The 17,955-nt window shown below is 34.8% G+C and overlaps 1 protein-coding gene across 1 annotated transcript; it reads left to right on the top strand.

The window, feature by feature from the left end:
- Nucleotides 1-1,025: 1,025 nt before the first annotated feature.
- LOC117330600 (lysosomal alpha-mannosidase-like) lies at nucleotides 1,026-17,872 on the top strand. Its single transcript, XM_033889020.1, has 26 exons — nucleotides 1,026-1,173; nucleotides 2,039-2,141; nucleotides 2,438-2,611; nucleotides 3,595-3,788; nucleotides 4,173-4,281; nucleotides 4,617-4,714; nucleotides 5,149-5,220; nucleotides 5,564-5,680; nucleotides 6,574-6,774; nucleotides 7,096-7,168; nucleotides 8,282-8,321; nucleotides 8,797-8,866; nucleotides 9,651-9,773; nucleotides 10,124-10,240; nucleotides 10,660-10,789; nucleotides 11,075-11,157; nucleotides 11,418-11,639; nucleotides 11,897-12,015; nucleotides 12,525-12,626; nucleotides 13,345-13,432; nucleotides 13,866-13,952; nucleotides 14,395-14,485; nucleotides 14,894-15,039; nucleotides 15,805-15,978; nucleotides 16,933-17,056; nucleotides 17,591-17,872. The coding sequence occupies exons 1-26, from the start codon at nucleotides 1,087-1,089 to the stop codon at nucleotides 17,689-17,691; spliced, it is 3,045 nt and encodes a 1,014-aa protein (XP_033744911.1). The 5' UTR covers nucleotides 1,026-1,086; the 3' UTR covers nucleotides 17,692-17,872.
- Nucleotides 17,873-17,955: the final 83 nt, after the last annotated feature.

Below are 17,955 nucleotides of genomic sequence, written 5' to 3'. Positions count from 1 at the left end.
ATTTCGGTATAACGAAATAAAATTGGATCACAACGAATTATTATTACGATAAAATGAGATAATATTTCGATAAAAGGCAATAATAATGTCAAACAAGAGGGGCTCGGTAACTTTGTGATTGTGGTGTGTAAACAATTGTAGTTGATGGCCTAAATTCTATATTTTACGGTAATCTTGTTTACGTAAACCACACGTGGGGTGGAACATGTTACATTTTGTAATGACGCGGTTTCAAACCATATTTCTTTGGTTTATATGGAAGCGCGGAAACGGGCATGCTGGTGTAAGAAACCGGAGTTCCCAGTGAAAACCTTCGTGGCCGGGCAGGCAATCGAACCCGAGACATCTATATGCAAGACAAGTGTTACCACTGTGCCACCCGACCACCCCCTTTCAACGTATTCATTGCAAATAGACCGTGATGCTATAATGCTTTATATCATTTGAAGTTGACCGTTACCAAAAATAGACATTTTCAAACTATGCATTGCTTAATGCAACAGGCTTAGACTGAAGAGGTGACAGCCTAGTTTGTTATGGTTTTACGTCTTTATTTGCGCTAAGCAATCTAACGAAAGCAGGCATAATTCAATGCCAATAGTTATCTATTATTCTGAGCAAGCGGAGTTAGTACACTGTACATGTCGCAGCACACGGCGTGATGTTCGCCGATTGTAAGCAGTTTTAGATTGTTTGTTTCCTGTACATTTATTTCAAGATGAGTATGTGAGGGGCCAGAAAAGGATTTTTGCTCATTGATATTGCATACAGAAATATGTTGATGATATAATAGCTGCAGATTTATTTTAATTAAACCTGATAATGTAAGTAGAATCTTTGCAAACTTTCTTTAAAACTGAATCAAGAGTTTGAAAGGCTTTTGTATTTCCCCCCAATTTTGAAAAATTGAAGGTTTGTATACACAAAATCCGACCTCTTGACCTTGAATTCCCGTTGTGATGTGGCGGGAAGAACAAGTGGTATTAAGTGCCGAGGGTCATGCAGTGTATTGTATGAGGTCACCAACCTTCGCCGGAGGAGCTCAGTATTGTACTAGGACTGGCCTGGTTCAGCCGCTGTGTCAACATGGCTGTGTTATCAGTCCTTCATCTCGCCCTTGTTATCGTCGTCTTCATTCATACTGTAGACAGTACCACTACCTGTGGATATCAGGTATGTTTGAACCTCATAACCTCTCCTATGTCGGCATTATACATAGGGGTATACGTCTAATATATGCCTGATATATGTCTTATATATGTCTAATATATGTCTAATTCCATTAATAGTTCTTATCAATACTTAACTGATTTGATCCATTTTAACTGTATATTGCACCATAGAAACCATTCTTAAAACCAATTTCTCTTGATGCAGCCGTCATGCCACGTTTCAATCTATTTAGATAGCGACATTGGCCAGAATATTCGCATGTTCTTGGCGTTCGTTAAAACTCCAAAACTATAAAAAGTATTAAATCACAGGGACATGTCCCCATCTGGAAATTCCTTTCGGTCTATTTTGATTTTCTCTCGTCGCTTCGACAGGTATCAATTCTTTCGACATCACTGTCCTAGATAAAACAGATCAAACAACAAAGAATACTAGCATAATAACCACACCATTAATTAAACTGAAAATCAAATGGAGACCCCAGAAAAATCACAAGGAGAATAAGACAAGGTGCTTCAGAGAGCGTAAGCGTCTCCTACTTCATAGACAACACCCGCCATACAAATTAAGGTCAAATCTGGGTTAAATCACAATTTCGGGTGAAAGTTAGGGTGGTGACAATATAACCAATAGGCATATCAATAAGCAACACGCATAAAGATACAAAATACATATATTACTAAGTGGAATCATGATGGCGACATCCAAACTTTACCGTAGCCTTCATTTAGGATGAAGGACGAAACACTATATCATGCACTTCAATTAATTAGGCTCTACTATATCGAACGCTCAATTCTAGTTGAAAAGTGTTGACATCTTTTACATCTAACGGTTAAATATACATATCAATTACTCCTTGTAGAGCTGTAATGCAGTGAAGGAAGGGATGATCAACGTCCATTTGGTACCTCACACACATGATGACGTAGGCTGGCTAAAGACAGTCGACCAGTACTTCTACGGAGGTTAATTTCTATATATGTAAAATTGTTCATTGACCAAATGCTATGACTTTTCATAACATTTTAGATATATCAGTAGTAAGTATAGGCCAGTATCATTCATTATGTGCATCAAATATAATTAGATCATAATTTGAATGACATCATGGACAACAGCTAAAATTGAAGCTTTCAATTTATATCATCATTAGACCAGTTGCTAGCTAAGGAAAACTATAGTGCGACATTTGAGAGTTACTTATTAATTCACTGTATTACATTTAAAGTATTATATACGGTATTATATATCTGTTTCGCAGACAAATCTGATATTCAGCGGGCCGGAGTTCAATACATTTTAGACGGGGTGATACAAGAACTTCTCAATGATCCCAATAAAAGGTTTATCTACGTAGAGGTGGCCTTCTTCGCGAGGTGGTGGCGACAGCAGAGCGACAGCATGCGTCATATCGTCAAAGGACTTGTTAACCAGGGTAAGGTGCTTGTCAATCAAGCTTAGATGTGGTGGCTGTATGTCCTTCTTTCATTTAAGCATTGATGTAATTTTTTTAGTTCCATCTAGGTATGAAACAAATTTTGTTTGCAAACTGTATGAATCCGCGTAGCGGATTCTTACAGAAGTTTGCAAACAAAATTTGTTTCATACCCCGATGAAACTAAAAAAAAATTGACATCGACGCTTATAATTAATTTTTGAAAATGATTTTCTAATTTAAAACATGTTTTATGTACAATTTTACTGGTTTTAAATGGGATTCTTTTTCTCAAATCAATACGCAACGTCAATTGTCGTATTGTGACGTCACATCTTTTGCGCCATTCTCGGAATTTCTTTCATAGAAGAATGAAAAGAATTTTTCGACCAATCACATTTGAGTATTAACCATGAAAACAAAGAAAAATTAATTATATGCATTTAATACAATATTCCGTTACCATATTTATTTTTCAGTACTCTTAAACGTGTTGAAGCAGAGTGTCGGGATTATGACATATATTTTACTGCATTTTTATTTCATAACCAACAACCATAAATTACAGTGCCCGTTTATCTTCATAAATGTTCCTAAATGTGTCATAGGTCTTGTCTGGCTAGTTATAATGGAGGGCATCTTCAAGACTTAGGATTTGAAGAAAGTTCTAAGTGTTTTCATCTTGTTTTGATCTAGATTTGTTTTGTTTTACTTTCTTTCAGATTATGAATTTTGATATGTACATAATTCTATTGTATTACGTGCGCTTAACCATTGTGTTACAATGTACCTAAATTTGAACGTGAATAAATTAATCGAATTGTATACATTTGTCCAACATTCCGATAGACCTAGACTGTTCCTTAGGACCTTGGCGTGTGAGGATTGCACTTCATTATACAGTTCAACAGGAGGTATTTGTTGCTTTTTGTGTTCATAACATATACACTTCACAGTGTGATGTGAAGGAAAATACATTACAGGGCGACTAGAATTCATCCTTGGTGGTTGGAGTATGAATGACGAGGCCTCCACTCATTACAACGCCATCATAGACCAACACACTCTCGGCTTTGAGTTCCTCAGACAGAATTTCGGAGATTGTGGTAGACCCCGAGTCGCCTGGCAAATAGACCCATTCGGTCATTCACGGGAACAGGCCTCTCTTTTTGCTCAGGCAAGATATTTGTTTGAATCTTAATAAAAGAGTTCAATTTATTTGTTTTAGATAAACAAAATATTTACATGTAAGTCTCTGTAGTTGAATATACTGCTGTTTGATTGCCTATCCATGTTTTGCAATATGCTACAGAATTAATTGCCGTTTTTTCGTCAAACATATGTATAGAGTGTTAAGGGATAAAAGAAGAATATGTCTAAATTTCCTTTAAGTTTGTTTTGTACTCATTCAAACATAAAAAAAACTGCCGATGTTCTAACGCATTTGTTTATGATATCCCTGATTCTACTGTTGTACTTGAAAATCTCAAGTCTGGTTGTGGTTTCCTTTCAAAATGATATTATGGTACATGATTCCCCATAATGTTGACCTACTTTATAGATGGGATTTGATGGACTATTCTTTGGCCGCCTCGACTATCAGGACAAGGACGAGAGAATAAAATCTAAGAGCATGGAAATGTTATGGAGAGGCAGCCCATCCAATCTAAGTAAGATGTTGTCAATGATTTTCTGAATCGAAAATGCGTATTGTTTACCGACTAAAGTTATATTTACTGACGAAAGTTATACAGACGCTTACCCTGCCTTAACGCCTGGTCTGATGTTCCTTGTACGTTTTGAATATCTTCGTGTAAATCTGTATGATTTGTTGAAAATTTTGATCTTGTTTTGATATATTTTGGGTCAGAATTATGTTTTCTCTTACAAGATATTCTCTTGTTGCCTGTCTCATTTTAAAATATTTCATTTTGATAGGGGTATATTGTACAATCTAATTATTTTTTAAACAATATTATAGTTTTATTTGTTTTTTAAATTACAGAAAAGACTGCGGACCTGTTCACGGGTGTCCTGTATAACAATTACGGGCCTCCCAAAGGTTTCTGCTTCGATCTTCTGTGTGCCGATGATCCCATGATGGTAGGTAGTTTATTCATTAACTGATTCATGAATAACATAAATCCATCCAATCCATAGGGTCCAAACCTAATGTATATAAGACAAAAGCTGATATGAAAATATTTAAAACAAAATAAATATCAAATATGACTCATTTGCAAGGCTGTAGTAAGGAAGATCAACATACCTCTGTGTTTGACCTTGATAATAATAGTATTTTGCATTATCTAATTCCTTACACTTAATTTTGTGTTTCATATTATAATACAGTTATTTGTATCAACAAGGTGAAATATTGAACGAATTTCATGTCCTATCATATAACATGTTACTATTGATTTTTGGTAAGGCATGGGTTTTCAGTCCTATTTTGTATATATCGGAACGTAAGATTTGGGATAAAGTGTGTGATGTGTGTAATATACTATGCTGTTTAATGAGTATGTTATGGACAGGATGATGACCGCTTGAATGATTACAATGTACCACAAAAGGTAGAAATGTTCGTGAACGCCTCAAAGGAGTGGGTAAGAAAACAACACATTTCAAATAATTTCCAATCGAATCATATAATACATTGTTAGTAAATGTGATTTAAAAAAGTAACTTATCGACTAGGTCGCTTACATCAGTAACCGTACCAGATGTCTAAGCGGCTATTTGAAGACGTTTAACTAATTATTCGGAATGCACTGTATCTTCCTACTTAATATAACTTAAAGTGATAATCGCAACCGTGGAGTTTTTATCAACGAAAGTCTTTATTCTAACAAAGCCAAACGATATTTCATTTGTTCAGCAAAAACTATAAAACTACTTCATCAAATGTGTTGGGGTAGCTTAAATATTTACATTGATATGTAAAAACAGGCAAGTGCGTACGCCACGAAGCATATACTCATGACTATGGGGAGTGATTTCAACTATCAGAACGCTAATGCCTGGTTCAAGAATCTTGACAAGCTGATGAAACACGTGAACAAACAGGTAAGTGAGCCTTTACTGTTTTATGACAGGGACATACTATTTTCTATCACAAATGAGCTGCTAATAACCGTCGAGTTCCCCTGTGAAACGAAACGGCGAAAGTAGAAACATCCTGGACCATGAAAAATGGAAGCTGTGCTTAAATTGTCATTCATGTAGGGCGTACGGATATGCCTGCTGTCCCCATTTTAAGATATAACATGTATCTTTTCTTTCATCTTGAACGACTGTTTTCGTCCTAATGTAACCCTTGACACTGCCTTACTGTTAGCCTTTATGTGAGCGTTCGCGTCTGTGAAACGCTTTGAGTTCTGACATACTGGGGTTTCTAAAAAATATTATTTGCTACTCCTGCTCAACGCTCACTATTTTGGGAATGAGACGACTAAATCGCCTGTTGTCCGTATAATGACCGGGTGAGGTCTTCTTTTGGATTTTTCGGCAAGATGCTTCAGTGAGTAGTCGACATCAGCTTCGGGCTATCAAAGGGAGACAAACAAGAAAACACTGCAACATCTAAAAACACGCACATATTCGCCACACATATGCATCTCGCACGCATGGGAAGCTGTCGTAACCATAGCTATTGATAGGACGTCAACAATACAAAATCAATTATCGTTTAATTCCGATGTTATGTAAGGCTGAACCCGCGTAATGACTACAAGTTTAGTCTAAACCTTTTATCTGCAATACATTTTAGCATAAAATGAAAGAAATGCCAATACACGTTTTACACTTCAGTTCAAATTTGTTAATCTGTAATGTCATCAATAGCGTTTGGATACGTTTTACACAATAAAATACAACTACACTAAAGTAATATTGTCCATAATGACGGTCTGGCAGGGTGATTATACCACCCTGAAATGTTACCAATTTATGTTATACAGTCTAACAGTACAACTGTTAACGTGCTGTACTCCACTCCATCATGTTACCTGTCCAGCCTCAATAAGGAAGCCGTTCGTTGGCCAACAAAAGAGGATGACTTCTTTCCGTACGCTCATCGAGAGCACAGTTTCTGGACAGGCTACTTCTCCAGTCGCCCAGCGCTGAAAGACTACGTCAGACGTACTAACAACTTCTTACAGGTAATATCCCTAACCCTTCTCAAAGATTCATACAGGTAATGTCAATCCCGATCCGCACTCCAACCTCAATGTATTGGAAAATATGAAGTTTCGCCTGTAGAGTTATTTTGTGGTAAGATGTAGCAGGAACTAACGGACTCGGACCACATGGTTTGGATTAATGATATAACGCTGTGGTTGATCATGTTTGTGAGAAGAAATAAAACATACTTGGGTACACATGAGCAGTTCACCTCATGCTGAACGATACATTTAAGAAGAATATGTCTTAGGTATCTTTGTATAATTTGTTTTTTTAATGTTTGTATTTTACGTTTCTAGGTGTGTAAACAGATGGACGCTTCTGCTGCTCTTCACGACACCGACAACAGCACGCACGAAATACAGGTTCTCAGTGAGTAGAAATTATGTCTCTATAGCACTACACTTCATGGCGACACAAAAGAGAACCAGAACTCAGAAGTCAAATAATTCTTTCACATACTCTCATAAGCACGTGACGAATTATGGATTGTATGGATTGTATAACTTATATACCATTTACGCTGACTATGTAACACGCTATTATCTAGAAATACAACAAAATCAATTAAATACATTTTTAAAAAACGCGGTTACATCATATAATATTAAATTAAACGCCGTTATTTGATTCAATAACTTGTTATTAAGAGGATAACTAAATAGTATAAAGATAAAAACGCTTTCATTATACAATTTTACTATAACGAAGCTATCCTATACAGTACCTAGATAAACGAGGTTATATGATTCGATAGCTTATTATCAGGAAATTACAAAAATAAAAATATCTAGAATTAAGATTGATTGAATTTCATTATACATGAGTTTATTATAACAATGTAAACTATAAGGTATTGAGGTAAAAGTCGTTATATAATACAAGAGCTTTCAACAAAGAGGTTCATGATCACAGAGTTTATAATAATAGGTTTACACTATATAGTACCTAGTTAAAGGAGATTATATAATACAAAAATTCATTATAAGGAGGTTACGCTAAAGAGTATTTATATAAAAAGAGGATATATAATACAACAGTTCATTATAACGAGATTACATTTCAGAGTATTTAGATAAAAGAGGTTATATCATACAGCTTTTCATTATGACGAGGTTACATTATAGGATATTTAGATGAACGAGGTTTACATAAACAGTATAAGATAAAGATTGTTACATGATACAATAGCTTATCATGAGTCCCCTATACAGAATTTAAATGGAAAGGTTACAATATTTTATTATAACAACCTTACACTATACAATATTTAGATTGAGGAGGCGTTGAAGTTTTAAAACAGTATTGTATGTTGTGGCTATATTACGGAGAAGTCGTGTTCTTCATTTATCGATGTACGTTTGTTGATGTAAATACTTTGAGTTAATGAAATATCAGGGTGTAGTACATGTACATAGTATGGTGTTAGTGTTACCAAGGTAAATATATGCATCAGATATACAGGTTTAACATATTCCGTTACAGGGGAGGCGATGGGTGTTGCCCAACATCATGATGCTGTTTCGTGAGTTGATATTAAGTTGCTCATGATAATATAGTTTATCTCAATCTATACAAAAAGTTGTGTTATAGATCATATATTAACCTTATACAGATTATTGTTTAATCATAGCTAATACTTAATAAACTTGTACAGATTATTGTGTTTTCACCAGATAATATCTAGCAAATGTCTATAGATTATTATGTTATCATTAGATAATGTCCAACAAACTTATACAGATTATTATATTATCGTGAGATAATGTCTATCCAACTTATACAGCTTATTATATTATCGTTAGACAATGTCTAACAGACTCATACAACTTATCGTTTTATCTTTAACAACATTATAAAAAAGGTCTCCGATCTATACAGTGTATATTATATTTGTAATATCGATAAATAGATTCGAACTACAAAATGTAATGAAAAGAGAATGGTATAAGATAAACATTTACATATAATGCCAAATGACGGATGTCCTTATTGTTTAGTGGGACTGAGAAACAACCGGTTGCCTATGACTACGCACTGAGATTAGCGCGTGGCGTGGCAGCGTGTCAGGTAAATAAGACGCACACGTACCTAATAAGACGTACATGTAGGCATCATATTATTTAGGTAATTACGCTTCTTGAGGAATTACCTCATGCAAGTTAGAACAATCGAGGTAAAATATACTCATCTTTATTAACGATCTTTAAGAATATTATTTTGATTATTCCGAATTACCATATTGCCCCAACATCTGCAGCTTTCCATTGTCATTGTCATTACAAAGCTATTCATACAAGTTTTCATTGTCATTATCATCACATACCTTTTCATACAACTTTTTATTTTCATTATCATCACATAACTCTTCATACAACTTTTCATTATCATTATCATCACATACCTCTTCATACAAATTTTCATTGTCATTATCCTTGCCATTACATACTTCTTCACACTAGATATATTTATCGTGTGACCGATCAAGTAAGCACCTTTTGATTACATCTCATTTACACGTCTATCAAACATTGACCTCTGCAATAAGAATCTGATTGAAATACATGTACATGTCATTTGTAAAAACTCCGTAATCCTTACTTGTAATGATATGAATTTGAATCAGAGTATCCGAATATATAACAATTTATAAATGGAAATTACTATTTCCCGATCAATGTTGTTATAGGTTCGAGTTTTATTAATTGTAAATATTTTGCTCTGTACTCTTTCCTTTGCTTTGTCAATATCAATATTCTGATCAGCATGTTTATTATACTTAGTATATGGTTATACTGCACAAACATAGTTTGCATTCCAATGTTTGTTGAGGATGATGTATTACATATCACAGAAAGTTGTCAACGATGCCTACGGTAAACTTCTCCCACTGAATGCATCATACACACCCCCAGGACAACAGTTCTGTAACATCCTCAACATCAGTGTCTGTGGTCTGACGGAAAACTACAAACAGGTATGTCCACGTAACATCTGCATTATCAGAAGAATTCTACCTAACCAAGTTAGAGAACGAAACTTATATTTCATTTGGGGACAACATCCAACCCTCTCCAGCAATCTTTCAAATTTAAGTACTCAAAGGACGATAATCAACGGCTAGGAGTGTATATGTAATCACAGAAGACGAAATTAATGAAATAGTATTCAACAACAATCAATCAAAGTAATTTAATCTTAATATATATGTCATAAAAACACATGGTAAAACCACTTTTCTGTTTAAATTAAAGTATTAGAAATGTATTACATTAGCAATACACATCATCTTAAAACATGACAAATCTATATTGTATTATGTTATAGTTCACACTGACAGCCTACAATCCATTAGGACAGGATGTTACATCGTGGGTTCGGATACCAGTGGTCGGTAAAGTCTATCAGGTGAAGGGACCTGATAACACAAATGTCCCGTCACAGGTAAACGTATATGGTTTGACGTATATAGTATATGGTTTGAATACACATGTATTTGTCTTCACTTAACTCACCATTTGTAGTTCTCCTCTCTGTCACATCCTTATTCTTCTGAGTAGTGGTACCGGCTCAGAAATATTCAATTTTATGTTCTTCTTTACGTTATCAAATATAAAATATCCTAATTTAAATAAATTGATAAGATGAGGGGGTATGTTTCAGACCATTTTATGTTGTTTAGACCCTAGCATCACTGACGATATATATCGTATCCCTATTTTTCCTATGGAAATGTGCTATCTCATTGTCTGGTTTTTGAACTGATAAAGACAGAAATTTTATATCATATTTAACATCACTGTGGAAAGTGAAATGACTTTTTCAGTGTCACTCAATTCAAGTAAAATCATCTCCTCTTTAAGGTGATACCTGTGACTAAGGACACGAAACGAATTCCAGAAAGGCAAGGATCCATCGCCCATTATGAACTGATTTTCAAAACAAGTGTCCCTGCTCTTGGATTCAGTGTATATTTCATCTCGAAAAGTAACAGTGCGTATTACATTAGTGTAAACTTCACATATTATACATGAAATATGGATATGGGAACTGTGATATTTTGACTGTTAAAAGTATAAGAAGTCTAGACTTTAAAAGAGCATTTGTTCAATCACTAATGTTAGGCGCGAAACAATATTAAATGTTAAACATTTTATCATGCTTTTCATGAATTTCGCAACTGCTACCAGTGCATATTAAACTGAAAGTTTTTTTTTTTCTTATTTTGTAACCTGAATGAATCTTATTATTTATAATTTGTGATATTTATTATTGCAGAGGCCCGAGTCAAGCTTGCACAAAGTACAAGTAAAAAGTTGGTGAAAAATAATGAAGGAACAGACACAGTATTAAAAAATGAGGTAAACATGAAAAACGATTTACCTATACTTCTGCAATAAGATTATAACCCGAATTTCACTTTTCCCGTCTGAATTTTACTTTAAAGTAACGTTTATATGTAAAACGCCACCCGATAGCAGTTGCCTCCCTTCCACTTCACTGTATCGATCCCGAAAATATTTTGACAATAGTTTATTAATTCCAAATCTCTAATTCGTGAAATGACTAAAATGTATTGCTCTCGAAAAGACCGTAACAAGTACATGTCTGTAAATTGCAGCACGTGAGTTTGACATTCGATGGCACTTCTGGTCGTCTGAAGACGATGCGAAATCTAAACAGTGATATCGAGGTTGGCCTGCAGCAGGGCTTCTACTACTACACAGGTCATACGGGCAACAACACCCAGGGCGTCCTACAGGCATCCGGCGCATACGTCTTCAGGCCAAACACTACAAAATCATTTAAAGCCAAACAGATAGAGAAGTCCTACGTCAGAGAGGTAGGGTTCGTGCTTTGTGGTGTAAATATGATCCTTAAAGACGGAACGGAATCACAGTTTTTACTCGATAAATGACAGCAAAATATGAACGAACGAATTTAAAAGATCTCTTTATAGAACGTAAAATATTAATGTAACCAATATATTTTAAAAAGATAATCTTACATGTTATTTATAGATTAATCATTTATTTGTTGGAATAGTCAGTAAATATAGTTAGACACTTTTAAACATTTATTACAACTTTGTTTTGTTAGGGAAGGATTGTTCAGGAGGTACACCAAACATTCTCCCCCTGGGTGACACAAGTTATCCGTCTATATGAAGGCGAGATGCATGCCGAGTTTGAGTGGACCGTCGGACCCATTCCTGTATCGTAAGTTCAAGCACTCGCCATCTCATACAACGTCTCAAAATATATTCAATATGATATCCGATAAAGTATATAACATATATGAATCCATATACATACATATATTCGTTAAATGAAATCAGGGCTGAAAACTATATTGGGTACTAGAAAGTATTCAGGGGATGTCTGTGTGCTTTCTTACAATATACATAGTATGTTTGCAATAAAGAATATATCAAACGAGTTCATTAACTTTATATGTCAAGAACTGTTATGCACAGTGACAATTACTAAAGAAAAAACTGTTGTATTGTAACTCCAAAATAACGCCGTAATAAAAAAAATATCGATGACATTTAACCGCTTAAATCACTACATTTTGTATCTATAAAAACGGCGCATGGACGAAGCAGATATGAAAGTAAAAATGTATATTGATAGCTGAATATATGTGTGTATATAAAAGATACTGAATTATTGATAAAACAGACGAAAATGAGGTAAGGATTTTCCTGTTTTATGTTTCGATATAGGGACGGGAGCGGAAAGGAAGTGATGTCTCAGTTCCTTACAACGCTTGATTCAAAAGGAACATTTTACACTGATGCTAATGGACGGGAAATTCTAAAACGACAGTAAGTTAGAGAGCGCCATTAGATTATCTTAATGTAGAATTTTAATCTAAGATCTTCCGCTGAAAGGCAGATGATCACACCTATTTTTATCTAAAATCTTCCGTTGAAAGAAAATTGATTTTCAAGATGGTACGTATTTTTAAATTATTTAGAAAATACAAAATTATTAGATTGAAGAGAATTATCTGTAAGTACATCTCAATTCCTCTATTTTCAATGTTTCGTTATTTGATTTTCCAAACATCTCTACAGGATTTCCATCATTTTATCCCATACATGAAGGATAAAAAAGCTAAATATATCATAAATTTTATTTTGGTAGTCATGGCAACAGCCGTTCTTTCCCTCGCTTATTGACCGACATTATTTTTTAGATATTTGCAAAAACGAAAGTTTCAATCTTATTGGGGCGAGAATGAGGCATTTTATTGATTACTCAGATAGTTGATATGAGCATTAAGCTGACATGAGAGTGGTGTAACAATGGCACTGCTGGAGTAACATTTTACATTATTTTGATTTTGAAAATGAAAAGGTCTTGGAGTTATGTCCCTTGTACTGCACCATACCGTCTTTGAAAAGACTTTAAAATGTTTATGTATCAAATGATAATTTATTTTATTGCATCTAGTTATGCGTATGCGTATAGGTCATTTGTTTTAAACAATGCAAACAAGAATATAACAATGATTCCGTGCGTTACATTTAAAACACTCAGACGGAATCGGCGAGCTACATGGGACTTTTCCCAAACTGAACCCATTGCAGGCAACTTCTATCCTGTCAACAGCCGTATTTTCATCAGGGTGAGATATATTATCTGTTTACTACAATTAAAAAAAGTTCCATTGTAGAGTAAGAATCTTAGTGACATTCATTTCATTCAAAAAATTATCAAGCGGTCAACTCATCGATTGTTTATATCGCTAAAGGAAATGAATGAGAAAGTATTGCATTCAAAGGTTGTTTGAAATTTAAACGGTGGAAATAGTATTTCATCAATATTTATGGTTGAATAATCAACTGAAATCTATATAGGATTTATACGAACAAAAACTAGAAATCATTAATATTTTCTAAATAAAAAGATAAGCTTCAACCAATCACAAAATCTCGGCCAATGCCGCCAAGGGACGAATTTAAACTGCAAGGATTAATCCCGAGACTTGACATAAGTGTCCGAGGTTAAGGTTTCTTTCAAGTATCAGTGTTATTTCACCTTTGATGTACTACTGACAGGACGAGGATTTGGGAGTACAACTGACAGTACTGACCGATAGGAGTCAGGGAGGCAGTAGTATCATAGACGGCGGTATCCAACTTATGGTAATGTCACTATGTCACAATTAGCTGTGATATCTATCAAGAAGAATATTTACATCCGGCAAAATTAAGTTTTAACGGAAAATGGTTTTAAGACAGAAACTAATTGGTGTTAATAGCTTTGAGTGAACTGTAAGAACGCGCTATATCGTTATAGTGGTATATAGAAATACTTCGGTATTAATCGTTACTTAAATATTAAGTGTAATAGTCATAAAACAAAATTTTGCATTAAATTATTCTGACACAAAACTCAAATATATATTGTAATGAATAGAAAGCAACTATTATTTCTATCTCTTGTGAAGTTTTATGTTTCTTACTCCAACCTGTTGACATACCCGGCGAAACAGACCTAAACAGTTTCAAACCATTTGATATATTGTTATATGATTCCTTGGTGACCTTTCCTGTATTAATGACTAACTAATATTCTTATATACAGGTCCACCGCAGACTGCTCCATGACGATGGACTTGGTGTCGGGGAACCCCTTAATGAGACTGGTCTAGATCACAAAGGGCTCGTCGTCAGAGGTAACAGCAGCGACATAGTCATCAAACATCTTAACAAAATAGAAATAAGGGGAAAGATTTAATGTCAACTCATGCAGATCGGGGAACATAAGAGTTGATGGATCTCGCTGTAAAAAGACAGAAGACGTTTTAAATCTTCCTATTTTTGTCCTGTTTGTTCATTCTCACAATCTAATCGTGTTGATATGATGCTAAACAATACCAATCTTATCCTCTGTGTGTGTTTTGTTTCATTTAATACATGTACTAATATGATTCGAACTGGCGCGAGAATATCAATCCTGCACATATGTACAATGAGTATTAGCTTTTAAGTTCAACTTTCAACTTAAGGTCGGGTCTTAATATAATTATCTTAGTAGAAAACACATCACAACACTTTTATTTTGATCACATTAATTTAAACAGGTAAGCACTATGTCTTCCTGGGAGGAATCGGGGAGTCGGCTGCCTTTCATCGCAAGATGGCCCTGAAGCTGTATATGGCTCCTTCACTGTCGTTCATGCCAAATGTTATGAAGTATGCCAAATGGACTAAGCAGTTCCAAACAAAGGTTTTAAGCTTTTCTTTCTTTTCAAACAATATCTGTCACTTAGAAAATTCATCTTTAAAGAATTATAGTCACAGCATAACTAAAGTAGATCGTTTTGATCGCCACAATCCACCCATCTGTCATTTTCACATATGTTACTGTTAATATTCAATAGCTTGTAACTGCTCCATGATTTGTGTACGTAGTTTTACTATTAACTTCAATCAAAACATGTCCAAATATATTCTTTTTGAGATGATCACGTGAAGTTTAAGTTCGATATATGGATTCTTTGCTTAAAAATACCTTTCACAATCCATCTCCATGTCGAAATGTTTATATTGGCCTCTGGTTCTTAATTTGATCTGAACTTATTTGATTAAGATGTATTGCATTACTACCTCATTTTCGGTATACATTTTTTTTATGCTTTAAGATGCCATAGTTGTGATACAACAGTCATGGTATAACAGACTCCAAATAGCCATGTGACGTCATGCATATTTTGTTGGTTAATGCATTGTATTCGCAATTACGAAACAAATGTTTCCTCTACGCAATTATAGTGTTGCTTTACTGTTTACCAGTAAGTGTATTGATGAAATTGTAGTATTCCCTGGGACTACTTGGCGAATAAATACAAGAAATATTTACTAAAATAGTCTGTCGTCTACAGTATCAAAATCATAGGAACAATGTAAAGAAGGAAAGGTTATCCTTACACCACCTAAGATGTTTCCTGTCAGTCGTAAGTTATATATCCCAGTATTATAACGTTTACTATAGTGGTCAGGCATGAACTCCAATTTACCCGACAACGTGCACCTGTTGACAATGGAACAGTGGGGAGGACCAGGCGTTGTTCCATCCTCGTCACAACCCTATATTATACGACTGGAGCATATATTTGAGACCGGCGAACATTCGACATTGTCCAAGGACGCAACTGTGAATCTTCAGGTGCGTTGATTGAATTATGTATGTATAGCCATTCCCAATAAAGAAAGTATGCATACGATTTGAATAATAGACGTTAATAGAGTTTTGTCATAAAAATGGTTTTGAAGCACTAAAGGGACCACAGAACCAAACCAAAAATAGAATGTGGGTTTTAATAGGAAGGTGAATACATCGGGGCCTACTGATTGGATATTAAGGTGAGAGAAGTTTCCAAAGTTTTAATATGTGGGTCGGGCAATACATATAGATGTAAAATATATAGAAAAACAGTTATTTTTTTGCTAGCCTGTTTTTGTCAGGGGGAGGTAAGTAAGTGTGTATTTTGTTGTTAATTTAGATGGATTTTTGGTGCTGATTTCAACACAAGATGGCGGCCCCGATATAAAAAAAGTTTAAATTGGTAGAATTTTTTATAATTCCATTTAGAGGTTTCCGAGATGACATACTTCAAAATTATTGCTACTGGACCAGTGTTGAAAACTCCATTTAAGCAGTACAGTGATAAACGTTAACATTACCGTCTATGGGAAATCATTTGGTTCCGTGGTCCCTATAGCCACAATCCACCCATCTGACATTGTAAGTGTATTTGAGTAAATTATTTTACTCACAAAATTATACTAACTCGCTACAAACTATTCGTAGGAGGGCGATAGCTCAGTCAACTGAGCATCGCACATTTGCAACGTTAGCTGGAGATCTGATGTGGATGGTCAGATCGCTACCTGGAACTGTATATGATTTCCTGGTATCCTGGAGCGACCTGTGTTGTCGCGGTGTCATTGACTTGGACAAGAGGTAGCAATCACCTACTACAGGGAGAGACAAAATGACCAAGACTGTATTTGATTTTACTCGTAACAAACTTAAAAAAATAACCAGAAAATGGTATGCAATAGTTGAACTTTTTTCCCCGTTCTTTACATTTCAATCTTGATAATAAATATTTAACAGGGCCTGTTTGCTACGTTCGATGTAAGTTCTGTGACAGAACTTACCCTGGGAGCTAATATGGTTCTGTCGGATCTTCATAGACTTCAGTGGAACACGACTGATATCAACGACGACAGCACGCACGGTAATGATATATATATATTATATATATATGTGTATATATATATATCATATCTGATTATACTGATATACTTAAAATTGAAATATGTATAAATAAACACATTACTGGGCTTGTCTGCACCATCCTACGTGTTTCATGTTTCACATGTAGGTGATGGCGGACATCACTGATGCAAAAAAAAGAAGAAAAAAATCCTATCGGAATATATCTATCTTCATCTCCATGTTATGTAAATTTCCAATGATCTCTTTAGATCTTACATGTATATGTAATTTTTGCTATTTTCATAGATTTTGAATTCGATTAACGATTTTTAAGATTTCATAAACATAACAACGCTGTCAGTATTCCACGCACGTAATTCAAAAAAAATATAATTTCTAAACATTCCTGGATAATGAAAGTGTTAACACAGCGAATCCTGTCTATCCATACGACACCATGTAACGTCAGGCATAATTGAATGATTACGTCAATCTTTCAAAAAAAATAATAACACCTACATACACATTTCCTTACGATGCTGTTCTTTTACAGAGGTTCCAGTGGTGTCTAAAATCCGAAACGGTAGCGTCGTTGTTGAACTAAAACCAATGCAGATCCGAACCTACCAAGTCCAGCTGAAGGACCGCAAATGATGTCATTGGGGCGTCAGGTTTCAGCAAAGTGTGGCAGGAAACGTTGGGTATACGTTCTATGTCTATTGCTAACCTGTTTTTATATATGAAGATATTATTAAAATGCATATGACATTATTAGTCCGGCTTTCCTTCAATGTTTTATTGAAAATAAAAGCGAAACATGTACTAATTTTCCCAAGATCATGTGTGGCCTTCGATATTTTAAACTTGTCCGTTTTTTAGGTGTAGAACTTGATATTCATTATGTGAATATTGTTAACT

The sequence above is a fragment of the Pecten maximus genome, chromosome 1, assembly GCF_902652985.1.
Source record: "Pecten maximus chromosome 1, xPecMax1.1, whole genome shotgun sequence".
NCBI classification, from domain to species: Eukaryota; Metazoa; Mollusca; class Bivalvia; order Pectinida; family Pectinidae; genus Pecten; species Pecten maximus.
Note: the sequence above shows the minus strand (reverse complement) of the source record. Positions and strands in the feature narration are given on the sequence as shown.